Source organism: Carica papaya, chromosome 6 (genome assembly GCF_054855325.1).
Source record: "Carica papaya isolate Zhongbai chromosome 6, ASM5485532v1, whole genome shotgun sequence".
NCBI classification, from domain to species: Eukaryota; Viridiplantae; Streptophyta; class Magnoliopsida; order Brassicales; family Caricaceae; genus Carica; species Carica papaya.
This window is the reverse complement of record NC_142314.1, coordinates 16261423-16278691: the sequence shown is the minus strand read 5'-3', so window position 1 is coordinate 16278691 and position 17269 is coordinate 16261423. Positions and strand designations below refer to the sequence as shown.

General features: G+C 35.3%; 1 protein-coding gene across 2 annotated transcripts; it reads right to left on the bottom strand.

Annotated features, from left to right (window-relative positions):
- Positions 1 to 1196: 1196 nt before the first annotated feature.
- Positions 1197 to 17232, bottom strand: EMB2762 (CCAAT-binding factor). 2 transcript variants are annotated; one of them, XM_088222034.1, is made up of 15 exons: positions 16545 to 17232; positions 16081 to 16173; positions 15850 to 15923; positions 15648 to 15709; positions 15496 to 15547; positions 14486 to 14586; positions 6629 to 6708; positions 6407 to 6508; positions 4508 to 4566; positions 4241 to 4415; positions 3948 to 4121; positions 3046 to 3199; positions 2061 to 2118; positions 1883 to 1988; positions 1197 to 1651 (listed from the first exon to the last, which is right to left on the bottom strand). In XM_088222034.1, the coding sequence occupies exons 1-15, from the start codon at positions 16917 to 16919 to the stop codon at positions 1451 to 1453; spliced, it is 1866 nt and encodes a 621-aa protein (XP_088078160.1). In that variant the 5' UTR covers positions 16920 to 17232; the 3' UTR covers positions 1197 to 1450. The 2 variants fall into 2 exon arrangements, with proteins under 2 accessions (XP_088078160.1, XP_088078161.1); XM_088222035.1 differs by having other exon boundaries at positions 6629 to 6705.
- Positions 17233 to 17269: the final 37 nt, after the last annotated feature.

Genomic DNA, 17269 nt, shown 5'->3' with positions numbered 1-17269 from the left:
AAATAAATAATGTACCAATGAATTTATACGTGCACGTATCATTATATTTATTTTAAATTATATTTCTCACTAAGTAACTATTTCAAAATAATTATTCATTAGTCTTCTCTATATTTTACCCTTTTCGGATAAAATTACTACCATAATCTCAATCAATGATTGCCCCTTCTTTCCATTTCCTCTTTCTTTAACCATTTTTTTTTTTTCCAAATTACAACCCTAAAAAGATTGGAGCCACTTTTCAGAGAAATGACAAAAGAACCAAATATAATGTATCAAATGTAATACTCAATGAAGCCAATTTCATAGAGAGATCATAGAAGAAACTTAGCTTTTAGTTTTTTGTTTTTACATTGCTTTTAATTCTTGAGAGTCTAATTTTCCCCCACTTTATGTGTGAATTTCTGTTAAGTCCATAACCGGATGACAATGGACAAATGTAGTTTGTGCGTGATCTTTGTAAAATAAAAACTTTTAGATTATATCTACCTGTTTCGAATTATGGATATTAAAATTTTATTTATGTGAAATATTTTGGTATCATCGAGAAAAACCCTCTTGATTATTGCTTCCTATTTCAATGGGGTTTGTTCTCAAAGGTCATATGATTCTTATTGAGCCTGTATACCTATTTTGATAGCATTTGGAAACGTGAATTATTTATGTTATATCTTATTTATTCCAACGTATACCCCTCTAATGTTCTTTTCATTTAATTTTGACCAAAGTATTTACCCTTGCTGGTTTTGAATCTCTCTCGTGCAATTCTCCTCCTCAAGCTACATTTGCAGCTGTTATTTCTACTCCCCAGTTGCTGTTTCTGCACCAATTGTCCTCCTCCACGGCTCCAGTCGTGCACGACACATGCTTAGCCTCAACTCTCCAGCAACAGTTGGTTCTGCTCGAGCCCTCCATTCCATCTACTCCACAGCTCCACTGTGTGTGACGACTATGCTTGACTGCTTCAACTCTCCAACAATAGCAACAAGTAACCCAGTATATACATAGTATCTTTCTTACTTTGGCCCTTGAAGTTTGATGGAGATGCTTTTTTGAAGAATTTTTTTGAATGGATATATAACTTTCTGCAGTTTTCTTTCCCACTTCAATTTTTTTGGTTTTCCGATCTTTGTACATAGTAATAAATTGTCTTAACAGATTGGGTATAGATCGGACAACCTGCAAATCTGAGACAATTTGGTAAAAACAAAATCACAATTTCTGAACCTGCCCAGGGTTTACAGCCGGTTCGTATGTAATATGGACGGGCTGAGAATCCGCTCCAAACCTGCCTCATCGACATCTCTAATAAAAGTGTGAGCAATAAAACATCCTTCAAAATTCTAGGTACAAAGGTGACCATCCACTTAGAACATTAGCTTTTAACCTGTAAAATACAAACCTACAAAATTGCTGTTGTAAATAATTTTGATTCCACAGAGGACTTTCATCACGATTCTATTCTCTGTCGTTTTGCAGAAATATCATCTTCTTCACAAGTGCAAGTAATGATCTTGTCATCATTTTCTGTAAAATTTCCCTCACCATCATTGTATTTGAAACTCCACCCAGTAAAATCAGACTCTGAAAACAATGAGGTAGGAGTTGCTTTATAAAATGCTAAAGGAACTTGTTTTACCCTCCGTCGAATCTGCAATTTGAAGTTTGATATAAGTTTGAGACTGGAATTTGGAACAGGAATTGGATTCAATTCTCAACTTTTGGTATTAGACACCAATTGAGAAGGAAACAATGAATAAACTCTTACATAGCCAGTTGCTAACAATAACATTCAACAAAATTATAAATGCTGAGGAATTCACACAAAAATTAAGCATTAACAACTATTTTCTGTGAAACAACATAATAATAGTTATGTTACCTCATCTCCAAATATCGTTGCGTATGAACCAGAACTAAAATCTTGAATGTTGACTTCGGTGGTTTTGGCCCTTACAGTCAAATCGTTTTCCAGTGACAAACCAAACCTAAAAACAAAACATAAAATATTATAAACACACAAATGTATAAAGTGTGATAATCAGGAATATGTTACATACCTTGAAACAGGTGGACAGTAGTGGTGACGGAGTGTGTCAATTTCCCAAAGGGAGCTTCCTATTTGACAATGTCCATTAGAGGCACATAAATATAGCACAGGCATGTATAGTTGTAGACCCAAAAAAAAAGGGCAGTACACATAGAAACATGATAGCATGAAATTGGATGTCCCAGAAACATTAAGAACAAGAGGGATTCAAATCAATGGTTTTTATGACATGCAAAGGTCTGATATTCAATGCTCTTACATCCAGGAGCTTCTTTTTTTTGAAATAAACCTCCAGGAGCTTCTCTAGATTATCAGATATATTTTGCTTCTAAAGTAGGCAACTCCAAGCCAATCAAACTAATTTTGATAAGATTAAAAAACATGTAGCACCAAGAATATTGTTTGTCGAAATTTAGAATCAACTATTTAGTTCTGTTATTTCTTCATCAGAAAAAAAAACTTGGTTCTGTTATGAACCAGAAAGAGCAAATAGCCAATGTTAAACCCGAAAAACAGTGCATCTATTTTATTTAATGAATTTGCAATTTTTGGCTGTTCAGTAATAATTTTTTTTTGTTTTTGTAATAAACGTATATGTGCATGTATGTGTGTACTAAACACATTAAAAAAGATGTTCAATCTGACAAAAACAAAGAAACTTTTGTTAGAAAATTTCTTGAACATTTATTCCCAATTTAGAGAACAATTAAAAAATTTTTAAAGTAGAAATACAAAGTTGAGAACAATTTCCTGAAACAAAATAGCTAGTGAGGATTTCTCTACATAGAATTCGAGGAGCAAGTACAAGATCCTAGTCGTCAATAGAGTTAGGCAAACAAGAGAGACCAAGAAGATACAGAAGGATATCTTCGACATGCAAAAGCTTGACCAAGTCACATCCTGACAGTCTAAGGTTGGTTTCAAAGACTCAAATGTTAGTTAATGTTTACAGAAAGATACATGGACCTGTCCAAAACAATGCAAAGCATGCTTACTCATGGCATTAGACTTTATGGGGTTATACTGCTCATTGTTAAAGTGGTCAACGCCAGGTTTGTTGTCGGACATTTCTGTGTGAGCTACATCCCCTGCATTATCAACAGTTTCCTCAGCCTTCAAATAGCTTTTCCTAGTTTCATCACCAATTTCCTGCACAACTACCACAACTTCATTTCTCTGACATATATGCTACTCAAATTATCACATTTTACTTATTCAAAAACCAATTCTATAAATAAAGTGCAACAGAATCTGAAAGCTATGTAACACCATTCCCTATGAAAATTGCAGTGATATCATCTAATAAACCAAACAGTCTGTCCTTCCCTATGAAGACAACTGATTCTTCACAAAGTTAACACTTCCAGAAGAATTTCAGGGAAAAGATATTAAGGTAACAAATCCAATTTAAACCATTTCACTACTGACCACCGAGGTGAGAAATAGTGTCTTAATATCTATGTGTGTGTGTGTGTGTGGATCAAACTACTTATGCAGAGAGGTAAAACAAGGAGAATTATTGCAATAAATTAAAAATAACCAACAAGGTTTATAGAAAACAAAGTTTGTAAAAAAAGAGGAGTTAACCGAAAGAGAATGGACTTTTTTTTAAATAAGGAAAGAGAATGAAAATATTTCTGCTAATCCTGCAAGTTAGCAAATCCAAATGTCAACGACCATTCAATTATTAAGAGATTCGCAAAAGAACTACTGATAGAAAACAAAGTTTGTAGAAAAAGAGGAGTTAACCGAAAGAGAATGGACTTTTTTTTAAATAAGGAAAGAGAATGAAAATATTTCTGCTAATCCTGCAAGTTAGCAAATCCAAATGTCAACGACCATTCAATTATTAAGAAATTCGCAAAAGAACTACTGAAAAGTCAGATTTTCCAGATACCCGGTGCACCAAACAGTTGATTGAAGGGTGTCTACGCAAAAGGTTGTGGATCAAAGCTATAATAACCAGTGCTCCAGATGGGGGAACTGAAAGTGCCAGCCTACTTAATTTCTTAGCAAAAGCAGCAGCTAAATATGCTGGAAGCAATGGCGACTTCAGGCAAGAATCAAGAAGCTGCAGGAAATAAACTTCCAATTAAAATAGAGCAACCTCAAGGTACTCTAGTTTGATCATTTGTAATGGCTACCTCTTATATGACAATCAACAATTCAGTGTTTACCATTTTGCATTACCTGAAAAAATTTTGCCCTATGCTTTGCCATAAAAATAGAAGGTACTAATAGAGCATAAAGCTTTTCATAGAAGTTGGGGTACTCCAGACCATGTTGTGTCATGAGAAGAAAGAGGCTGCTAAGAGCCATGATACTGACAACACCACCAATATCATACGATCTTGTTAAAAAGTCACTGCACCACATTATGTAATAGTCAAACTCAAATAATTATGTAATAAATAATCTCATATACATATTGAGTGTATTTTTTATGTGCAATCTCACCATAACATTATGGGATTAGACAGATGGGGAATGACTGCCTGATGGAGATTAACAAGAACCTGAACATAATGCAGGTGAGTTAACAAAGTCGAGAACAGAATAAAATATCCCTTGTATCTACAAAGAAAAGAAATATGTATCAACAAAGAAAAGAAATATGCAAACTAAGCCTCCACCTATATTATGTGGACTAGGGTGCAGGTACCCACTATGTTTGTGAGTCTAAGTGGCGTCTTGGCAATTTTCATAGTAAAAGAAAAGTGACTTGGTCATGGAAGTCCAAAAATATTAAAAAAGTTAGATCAATATAGCTATGTAGGAAACAAGCATGATGCAGTAACAAAATAGTCTTTAGCACAAAAAATCAGTAATTTCAGATTAAAAAGGTGTGGTACTACTAATTAGTACTTCATAATCAATATACTATTACTTGTACGCAAATTCAAGATCTAAACATTCAAGAACCAGTGGTTTCGTTATTTAAAAAAAAAAACAAAAGAACCAGTGCTTTCATCTTCATGATTTCAAGCCTGTGATCCCTGCAGTATCTTACCTAACTTAAAAACTAACTTGACTAAATGATTCACCACTCAATTTACACTGTTCCTGACAGGTACATCTGCAGGAAAATTTAAATTACAGCCAAAAAGATTTGAAGTCAGTCATCCTGCTCGAATGCCAATCAATTATAGTCCAGTACTTTGAGATTAAGTTACGGCTTGAGATATATGGAATTTAGGGTTTAGGGCTAGTTAAAGAGAACAGAAGAATCCCTAGAGTTAATAGACTCTACAACCTATTTTTAATTAATTAATACTAATTGATTTAATTGGTGCAAATTGTTTATATGTTCATAGGTAAATAGTACATAAATCTTAGTCCCCTCCTAATAACAAAAGATACCATGAACCCTAGAGTCTTAGTTTCAATGCCCTTAGTTGAACATGTTTCCCTACTTAACGTACAATAATTCTAATTCTACCAATTTTCTTTATGAGAAAATAAATATTATTATAATGAGTAGAAAAATGCACAACAATGGAGGGCAAGAAATCCACTTAAAACAGCAAAAGAAGATGAGGAAGAAGAATATCAAAACAACAATGCTCCAAATCCTTTGCAGAATAGCCAAAAAGACACCCCTAAAGAAACCATAAGCCTTGGCCCATAAAAAGCGAAGAAAAATATTCCCTTCCATGGAAAAAAAGACAATAAATAATAATATTAGAGAGTCTAGCATTATGCTCAACAACAATTCCCACAAACTTGCAAGCATTCAAAGAACCCTAGCTTCCTTCTGTCCAACTCCCTTAAGGAGAATATAGAAGAAACACTCAAGGGGAGGCAAGGCGACCCACCTGAAAACAAAAGTACAAAGAGACAGGTTCGAAACCTACAAGCCACCTCATAGTGTCAAAAAAAAAGTGACTATAGGACTCAGCCCCTTAGAGATATATAACAAAAATCCCGGGAAAGGGCAGGTCTGTGAATTTGCACAGATCCTTATTGTTAAGCCTGTTCAGAACATCAAACCAAACCAAACCAAAACCTCAACCTCATATGGAATTTTAGCCTCCGAAAATGCATTACTGAAAGTCTCATTATGCAATTGAACACTTATGGAGATCAGTCCAGATTTCCTCCCTCCTGGGTAGGCCTTGCACCTCCACTGTAATTGTCTTCTGCCACTTCTTTTCTTTCTTCTACTTTCTTTTCTTTGTCAATTCTTGAGGCATAACATGAACACTTAAAATCATACATTTTCCCCCAATATTATCACAATAAATCCACAATGCATGCCAAACTACACATTTATCCCATTAGGAAAGGATCATAGACATGATAAGGTAAAAAACACAGTGATGAACATATGCAGAGGATGTAAACTATAAGAATTACCTCCTTGTAAATATCAAGTGGAAGTGGTAATCTAAGAAATGAAATCCACGCTTTACTAAATTTCAGTTTCATCTTTTTGAACATCATGGTAGGAGACAAGACCTGAACAAGTAGCGAACAACCAAGCAAATTATAAAATAGCTACACAAATAATCTAAGACTAAGAAATTATGTCAAGATGATGCAAAAATATGCTTATATTGAAAACTACTGACAACATACATTACTGTTATGTTTCTGAGTCTTGAGCTGCTTATCGTCCATGTTTGGAAGCGTAGAAGTTTCTTGGCAATCAGCTTCTTCTTTGGATGAAGCAAGAAAGAAACAAGAAGCAAATTAATGGAAAATTAACAAAGAAAAAGAGAAAACTCAGGCTCATTTTGCATATGGAAACAATTAGTTTTTATTTCCGATATTCTAATGTGTGTATCCATAAGTTCATGAAAGCACATATAGATTATATGTCTGTAAATTAATCAAACACAATGAAGTAATTTTCTAAAGAAGCACTAACAACAGCATTTCAAAAGTTTCAAATTTCATTATCATGTTCATATTTGTTTTTCACTGTTAAGCATATTATATATTCCATGTAGACAACATATGTAAATTTTGGAAATTACATCCAAAAAATTGCTTCCATTTAGTAAATGAAAAATATGTCAGCATACTACAAAAGTATGATTGTTATAGTTATAATACAGGGAGGTGTAAGGATGAGCCACTGGCAAATATCAGAGCATATTTTTCCATCTTCAATCCAGATAGACAACGGAAAATGACAAGTGCTCCAACATAGTAGGAGCTATGAAATAGCAAACTGAAATTACGTATACTAATAACAAAAAGAAACAAAAAAAAAAATTAAGAATTTGCTTTTTGCACACACAGAATCAGAACACCGGATGAAGATCTGTGGATGACCAGGTCCTCTCTTGGAAATGGACCAATTCTGCTTAGTAGACTCAAAATAAGCTGAAAAGCCCAAAAACACCCACAGCGCTCAGCTAAATTGACAAACCAGACACCTAGAGCCATGCGACCTTGAAACAATTCGCATCACCTAAGTTCAACTAGGTCACCTCTTACCACGTGTTCCTTTCGACCAACATTACAACCCTCCAATGACTCGAATGCCTGATGACAGCTTTTTTTAAAAAAAATAAAAAGTGTACGAGTAATAAAATCCTGTGACAGCTCTATACGTCTAACTTTAATAAAATCCGATGATCAAAGTCATTCTGGTTGTGTAACCAAGGATTCAATTGTTCTACACTTGCAACTGATCATTAGACAAAATTTAAGTGTTGGTCAATCAGCTCTAATGAAGAAGTGCCCTCGGTAATACTATTGAAGACCATTTAGAGTTATTTTACCCTCTCCCAAGCTCTATAACTAGAGCTCTCCACCAACTTGTTCAGGGAGACCAGGAAAACAAATTTAAATTCTACCAACTTGTCTACTCATTACCTTATTTACTACAGTTTTACACATTTGAAACCTACAAGTTTCTTTCATAATTCAAGATGCTAAGCTAACACGAGGAAATCCATTCCCGCTTTTGGAGTGACCAAGAAACCTAAGGGTAATACTAATTTCTCTTATATCTTTGTCATTTGTTTAATTGAAGAGCCAATTAGCATTTTGACAGTGTCTCAACTTCTGCGTTTCTAACTTACGTCCACTCATTGACTCATCTCAGAGTCGACACGATAAACCCAAAATCACATGACTTAACCAGATGGGCACATGACCGCCCCATGTCAATACATTCTCCTTTTCCTGTTTATTGATTTTGGTATGCATATTATGAACTGTTATTCTCTCTCTTGCTCATTAGTATATATTAGCATGTAATGAGTATGCGTGTTGTATCTATTATTCCTTCTATAGCACAAAATAGAGCAAACGAGATAAGGTTAGGCAGAACAATAATTAGAAGAATCAACAAACAAAGAGATAACAAAGAATAAAACCCTAACAAAGAAATTCTTAATTCATTTCTGTACACCAGAGCCTGTAAGGAGTCTAGAAAGAAAATACTGCTCTCACTCCTCTCTCTCTCTCTAAAATTCTCTCTACCTTTTGCGACTGTACCCAACCAACCCAGACCACCATTTCTTCTTCTTCTTCTCTCCTATTCTTTTCACTGAACATAAATAACAGTTTGCTTTAAACGTTTTTTGGGTCGGCTGAAAGGCCGACCGAGCTCTTATTCCTCTCCTCATAATATCTCCAACAAATGCCAAAAGATTTGAACTTATTGGGAGAAAATCCTTCGATATTGTTAGTGATGGAAAGAACCTAGATGGACTGAGAATCTACGAGAATGGATTAGTCAACAGATTATCCATTGCGCTCAACAAAAAAGAAGTCCATTGGATAGTTGAAGGTCTGAGCGATTTTTACTGGAACAAAGGCGGAAAAATCTGGGGAAGAAACATAAGAAGTCAAAATCGACATCTCTTCATTACCATAGTTTGGAACAAACGAGGCCGAAATCTTGTCCTCTCGGAAGAAAATGAAAAATTAGTTAAGAGAATCTTCTTTCCTGATGGTTTTGAGGCGGGGGGCTAGTGGAAAATCATGAAAGCTATTTTTGAGCTTACTGAAACTCCCCTGCAAAACCCTTTCACAATTCCCATAAACACTAAAAAGCCTCCTTCATGTTTCCAGCAGCCATTAGTAGACGCATCTCAGATTTCTTTATGTTGTCCTACCTACAAAAGCAGTTTCAGCGTCCTTTTTGCAATGGTTGACAAGAAATCATACGCAAAACTGTTGAAAACCACTACGCTCTACCCTAGTCGGGCGATGGAGAAAGTACCCAACCTGCATATGAAAAACCTGATTTTTACAATTCAAATTATAAACCACTCCGGCAGGAATGCTTCCAAAACAATTCCGGCCCAAACTATAGTCCAGAAGCCCAAATACTCATCAACTCCAGACAGGAAAGCAAACAATCTAAGGCCCAAATACACCTGGGCAGAGAAAGGAAAATGGCACAATCAAGCGGGCCCGAGCAGAGTCTCAAACAAGAAGAGCAGCCCAATCAAGAAAGCTCTGAAGGTAAATTGGGTCTGGAGAACAAAGAAAAAACCCACAAACTCAAACCTGAACACATGTCCAAACTTGTTGGAAGAATTTCTGCAATGCCCGAACAGAGAAGATGAAGAAGAAAATGCAGCAACCCAGAACCCTAAACAGACACCTTACCATGATTCATCTGAGTTTCAAAAAGGAATCGGGAGGCCCGAATGTGATCTTGCCTCGACCATGTTTCTCTCAAACAAATGGCAAGATGAAATGCCATCAATCCCTAACCCAAGTATAAATTTAAATGAAGTTTCTCAATCAAGATTGATGATACATGCACAGGAACCGAACATGGGGATGGAAATGGTGATACATGCTTGAGAACAAGCACCGATCGGAGAAAACATTTTTCAGAATGATAAAATCATGCACATTAAAAAAATTACAGCCTCTCTTCACAAGTTGTTAAACGACAACAAAAAATACTATCCTATATTATTTTCTGAATGGATTGTGCAGAATATTCTATGCATCAGCGAAGAGTTAGGTACTTTTTCTTTAGTTATGAAATGGAAACACAGAACCTATTTTTTGACTTACAAAAGAAAATAGAAGGAAGAATTTATGAGCCTCCCTTACTGCAATCGGGAAAGAAGAAATAGAACGAAATGTGTCAAGAGAATTAAAGAGACTCCATTCCTCCATAAACTATGATGGACACACAGCAAGAAGACTAAGGGATCAGGTGATGAAACCAAGATTATCAAATGATAGAAAAAATCCTATCTTAGAATGTCAGAGGTCTAAATTACCAGAGAATGAGAAGTATCATTAGAGGTTGTCTTAACAGATGGAAACATTCCATTGTGTGCCTCCAAGAAACAAAAATGGAAACGATTATTGAGAAGATAATTAAAAGCATTTGGTGAATGGACAAGGTGGGCTGGCAGTTTCTCCCTACCAAAGGGTCTGCTGGTGGGATTTTAATTATGTGGAGAAAAGATCACTCTCTATGCCACAACTTCCTTCCAGGTGAGACCACTCTGTCATGTCTTTTTTTCAACTTAAATAATAGAAGCTCTTGGTATTTTTTTGTTGTATACTGTAGGGGTAACAATGATGAAAGGACAAAACTTAGTGAAGAATTATCTGCTATCAAAAACTTATGGGATAATAGGGATGTTGGAGATGATTTCAATATAGTTTTAAGAAGTTCTGAAAGGGCGGGTAGAACTATGTCTTCACAATTTGATATAGAGGAATTTCAAAAGTTGATTAATAATTTGGATCTCAATGATCTTCCATTAAAAGGGGGCCGGTGGACGTGAAGCAATCAAAGGGAACATTCATCTTGTTCAAGAATTGACAGATTTCTGGTTTCATCCGACTTGTTTCTTGACCTAGCTGGGATCAGTCAAAATGTGCTCTCTAGACCCATTTCAGATCATTTCCCAATCATGCTCTCCTCTGACGGAATCAAATGGGGTCCCATTCCATTCAGACTTGATAATAAATGGCTGGGTAATGACAGCTTCAAATCCCTGGTGATAAATGTCTGGACTCATACTCATATTTCTGGCACCATCAGCTTCAGAATTGCTCAAAAATTAAAAAGACTTAAAATAGAAATCAAAAGTTGGGCGAAAAATGCAAGCATAATGGAAGAGGAAAGAATTAACGACATCCTATCAGAGATTGATTTCCTTGACAGAAAAGAGGAAAATGTTTCATTGTCTGTAACTGATACGAATAGAAGAATCTTCTTGAAAATTGATTTGGCACAAAAACTACATTTAGAAGCAATTTCTTAGAAACAGAAATCAAGAGAGAAATGACTTAGAGACGGGGACAAGAATTCTAAATATATTCACATGTTAGTTAACCACAGAAGAAGCGTAAATTTTGTTGACGAACTTATTGTGAATGACAGATGCATCAAAGGTAATGAAGCTTTGAGAGAAGGGCAAAAGAACACTTTCAGAAATTGTTTTGTGACGAATCTTCTTGAAAACTGATTTGGCACAAAAACTACATTTAGAAGCAATTTCTTGGAAACAGAAATCAAGAGAGAAATGGTTTAGAGACGAGAACAAGAATTCTAAATATTTTCACATGTTAGCTAACCACAGAAGAAGAGTAAATTTTGTTGACGAACTTATTGTGAATGATAGATGCATCAAAGGTAATGAAGCTTTGAGAGAAGGGCAAAAGAACACTTTCAGAAATTGTTTTGTGAAGAATATAACTGCAAACCCAATCTTGACAATCTTCCATTCAACAGTTTAAGTGATAGTGAAAGAGATCAGCTTGAAGAAAAATTCACTGAAGAGGAAATCTTGGGCTGCCTTAAGGAATGTGATGAGGACAAATCCCTAGGTCCGGATGGTTTCAACGTCAAGTTCCTTCAATCTTTTTGGGATATCATCAAATATGACATATTAGAGCTATTCAATGATTTCCACAGCTACAACACCTTTGTAAGATCACTCAACTCTGCTTTTCTTATCATGATCCCCAAAAGAGTTCAGCCAAAGAATTATAATGATTTTTGTCCTATAGGTCTCATTGGATGTATTTACAATTTTTTATCCAAAATTCTAGTAAAAAGATTATCAAATGTATTAAAGAACATCATCGGAAACTGTCAACACGTATTCGTTTATGGGAAATAGATCCTGATGCCATTTTAATTGCTAATGAAACAGTTGACAAAGCCATTAAACACAACAAGGAAGGAATTTTGTGTAAACTTGACATGGAAAAGATGTTTGATCACATTAACTAGAATTTCCTGGATTATATACTTTTGAGACTTGGTTTTGGACCCAAATGGAGAAGCTCCATAAAAACATGTGTTTCCACTACTAGTTTTGTTGTGATCGTCAACGGTGGGCCCTCCACTTTTTTCAATGCCTCTAGAGGCCTACGATAAGGGGATTCCCTTTCTCCACTCTTATTCATTATTGTGATGGAGGCACTGAATCTCTGTCAACTGGATTTCAGCTCTCTCATCTTCCTAAAATGTATTCTACTATACTTTCAGACTGTCTCCGCTTTAAATATAAATCTCTAAAAATCTGAAATGGTTTTGCTGGGAAACAACTTTAGAAATGAAGACTTCAGTGTGGTTTTGGGCTGTAAGTAGACACAGTTACCTATCACTTACCTTGGGGTTCCTCTTGGCACCAAGCACAATGATAGTAATTGCTAGGAACCTGTGATCGATTTGTTCAATAACAGATTATCTACTTAGAAGAAAAAATTTCTATCAAAAGGAGGTAGATTGACTTGATTAAAAGTACACTCTCCAATCTCCCGATTTACCTTTTATCGGTGCTTAACATACCAAATAAGGTGGCAAAGAAACTAGAGTAGATCCAATATAACTTTTTTTGGGGTGATAGTGAAAATTACAAGAAATACCACTTAGTGAATTGGTTATAGATAAAAAAATCCTTAAAAGAAGGAGGTTTGGGACTAAGATCAATAGTCAAACTAAACAAGGCACTTCTTGATAAATAGATTTGGAGGTATTGGAAGAAAAATGACAGTCTCTGGAAAATAGTGATAGACTCAAAATGGTATAATGACAATCCACAAAATCTCTCTTATATTAAAAACAACAACTATAGTTACAGTTTATGGAAGAACATCATCACACTAAATAATGTGATATTTCAGTGCTCAAAATGGAATATTGGTAATTGGTTCAAGATTCGTTTCTAGAAAGATTTTTGGTGCGGTTCAGAAAAATTAAAAGATAAATATCGCCTTATCTATGAGATTACTAGAAACAAAGCTATCATAGTAAATGATATTGCTAGTTCAGTCATTCCTGCCTCCTGGAGTGTCCCAATGATGAGGAACTTTCAAAATTAGGAATTAGAAGATTATCAATTCTTACTTCACTTATTGGCAAACACACAACTACAAAATCAAAACAATAAAATGCATTGGAAATTAAAAAAGAATTGCCTCTTCAGTGTCAGCTCTCTCTACTCTTTTCTGTCCGGTTATAACTCTAATGAAAAATATCATTTTCCTTAAAAAATTATCTGGAAATTGAGTGTCCCCCAAAGAATTGCTTTTTTTGCTTGGAAAGCTGCAAAAGGGAAAATCCTCACAATAGAAAATTTGATGAAAGGAGGGCATATTACTGTCAACAGATGTTTTCTATGTAAGCGATCTTTTGAATCATGTAATCATCTACTCTTCAAATGTCAAACATCTCACAAACTCTGGAGCACGATACTTGGGCTTCTAGGGATTTCTTGTGTAGTAGCAGATTTTTTTTATTCTGAACTTCTAGTATGGGAAGGTTTGAGTAGTAACAAAACGCTTAGATTAATCTCTTTTATCATTTTCTAGGTTATTTAGAAGGAGAGAAACAACAGGGCTTTTGAAGGACTTGAACCAGATTTTAATAGCATCAAAGATAAATAGTTTCATTATTTTGGCTCTACTGTTTTAGGGCATAATCTTGAATGTTTTGAAAATCTAGATTTTATTGTAGATATACTAATTGACATGTAAATTTTTTGTAAATGGGTGGTGCTCTCTTAACATCTCACATTAATACATCTTCTCTTCTTTTATTTCAAAAAAAAAAAAAAAATCCTTCTATAGCACAATAATGTGATTGTTACTTTTGTTGTATATATGTGTGATGCCCATGCGATTGTATGATTAAATGTACATTTGTGCATTTATATCACCAGTCTATGGCTAATAAACTCGAGCAATAAGTAGAGACTGAATGCAAAGGTCAGGCAATCTAGATGCCTAATGCCTTCAAGATAAGGTACTTAACTTCCTCACCCTTAACTAGGTTAGGTTGTTCGAGCAAGAAACTGAGTTGATTAATTCTTTTTACGAGTTTCATATGGGTGGGCGATCCTTTTATTTCTCTGAGCTTGTCCCACACTATCTAGGGAGATCGATGATGTCATGGTCGGCAAACAGGCATGAGCTTGCCCTTCCACTCATAAGCATCAAGCAATATATATACACATGATAAGTTTAAGAAGAACAAGCAATTACCTGATCTACTCCACATTTTGTACTCAGATTTTTCATCAGTGCCTTCTAAAGCGGGGATGCGTGATAAAATATCATGTATATTGTGAATAGAATGTTTCATGCTGCAAGAAAGTAGAAACGACAATATCATGTTTACTGTGACTGAAATGCCTCATGCTGGACCAGAACAGTTCCTACCTAGACTATGCTATCAATACGAGAACAGAGAGGTACTAGGCGATGACCCTAAAAAAGTAAGTTATATTACTTTAGCGACGAAAACCAGTAGTCCCCAAAGCACAAGTATTATTTAGCATTATTTACACCCCTAGTTTTTTTCTTATCTAAAAGAAGTATATTGAGAAAGGAAAGAGATAAAGTACAATTCTGGAAAATAAGACATCCTCCTCAAAATTACAAAATATATATGTATATGAAATAAAAACCAGAATTTTCCACAAGGGGAGAGAACAGAAATGAAAACAAGCTAATAACTGAAAATAAAGGCGTCCCAGTTGTGGTGTAGGTCTGGTATGCTTATGTTAGGGTAGTGTTTCAGTGCTTTGGCCCATAAGGAAACCAAAAAAGTCTGACCTGCTCCACAATTCGCTAAAAGTAGTGTGCATTACTAAAAATTCAAGAATTGTGTGCTAGCCAAACGCCCCACTGACCAGTAAAAATAACCCCTTTCCACTTTATACCTCCAGTGACATCTACTAATAGTAAAGAGAGGCCAGAAATATGAGATGTGGAAGGAAAGGATTAGAAGATTTTGAGGATGTTTGTCATTCTTTTCATAGAGTCGAAAATGGTTGATTCCAATCCTTTTGGTATTTTGTTTAAAGTCCATCCGCTCAGTTTGGTTTAAGGTCTATGGGACACCATTGACATCTTGAGTATCTTGTTAGTTTTATCTTTTAATTCCTTTCTATTTGAATTCCACCTTATTTCTGCTATTTAATGAACTGCTCTTTTTCTTTCTTTAAAAAAAAAGAAAAAAACTAATATGAGATTTGTGTATATCCACTAACCTTTCTCCCGAGTGAAGACCATTTTCAGCAGTTTCCCGTAGAACTTTATCAACTATCAGAAAATGCAAATAAAAAAAAAACAAGAAGAAATTATGGAAAATATATACATATATATATGTATACATAGATGTGTAGAATGGTTAAAAAAATACCAGAGATGTTTTTGGCTTCCAAAGCTTTAACCAGTTTTTCCATGCTGACGTAGGTAAAATAACTACATAAACCCGAAAAAAAAAATGTCCATAAATATAGCCAAATATTTCTTTCCCTAGTAAGGAACAGCATGGAGAATACGCAATGTAATAGCGGCAGAAGACCAGAATAGAGAATCATCACAGCAGAGCATGACAGTACCGGACATCAATGTACTTGAAATACTTAGATGCAAGCAAGTCTAGCAGAAAACTAGCAGGTTCTGTAGAGTGAACCTGCAAATGAGTACATTAGGAGCAATAAATCTCAGCATCATTCCAACTCTCAAACAAAAAAATAATACGTTTTGAGACTCAAAGAAACAATTAAATCATATAATGAATTCAGGAAGTAAGAACCATAATAAATTACAAAATATTGAAGGGAACTCACAAAAGTATGAAGAAATCTGTGGTATATAGCCGAATTAAATCTTCCCCCACTTCCCCGCTTTGCGAGTTCCATAAGGGCATCCAGAACAACTTCCTAATAAAAAAAATCCAGAAACAAAACGTTGAAAAAGGATCCTAAGTAATTGGTTTTAGATTTCTTTTCATCACAAAATTTGAGTAAACAAGACACTACTACTTATGAAACATTTTGAAGATATTGGCATTATTCCATCTTCTGATACCTGACCTAATAGCTACCTTACGAGCACACAGATTCCAAGAATATCATAAGTTTATCATTTGTATCTAGCATCATAAACAATTCCCAGCTTACAAAAGCAAAAATAAAGAAATAGACGTAACAATTTTGCTTCCAGACGGCAATAAATAACATTAACAAACAGTTTAACCACAATCCCAAACCAACTTAAATATATGTGTGTACAAAGTATTAGAAAAGCTCACTCTTAATGTGTCGTCAGATCCCCGAGACACCGAAAGATCGATCAACGACCTAACAAAGTCATCAAACTTGGACTTCAGCCATGTCCTGTAAATCACTTCAGGATCCTCTTCCCTCTCCGAGGGGTCTTGCTCAGTCCGCGAACGTTTTGACAAAGATAGTGGAAGCAGAGGAAGGAGAGGAGTGAAGAATGACTGGAGAGAAAGAAGTGACTCAAGCACATACTGAGGAGGAGAAGACGAGGATATGAACGAAAGGAGAAGAGGGAGATTGTTGATGTGAGCCCGCGAAGAAAGAAGCTCACGACCGAGATTTTTGAGTTCTTTCAGTGTGTATTTATCTTTCTTTTTCTGCTTCCTTGAGAGAACTGACGCCATTGCCGTTCAAAGGAGAAACCTGAAACCTAAAACAAATTTATTAAGCAGGAAACACCCAAAAACTCTGCGTAAAACACACAAATCTGCTTCCTCTGCTCTCTGATTTTTTTTTATTTTAAAAAACAGAACGTAAACCAAGCTCTTTCGTCAAGCTCTCTCTTGGTTCCCTCTTCCTGCGTCTCAGGTCACATGACGAAGAAGAAGAACAATAGAGAACCTCCTTCCGCGTAAATACTTAATCAGAAACCCAAATACTCTCTACTTCTCTACTCGCAACCCCGCGACTTGTAGCACTACGAGGAAAAAGACGTTTCTACCTAGCATACCACTTGCTTTTTTCTTACACTTTG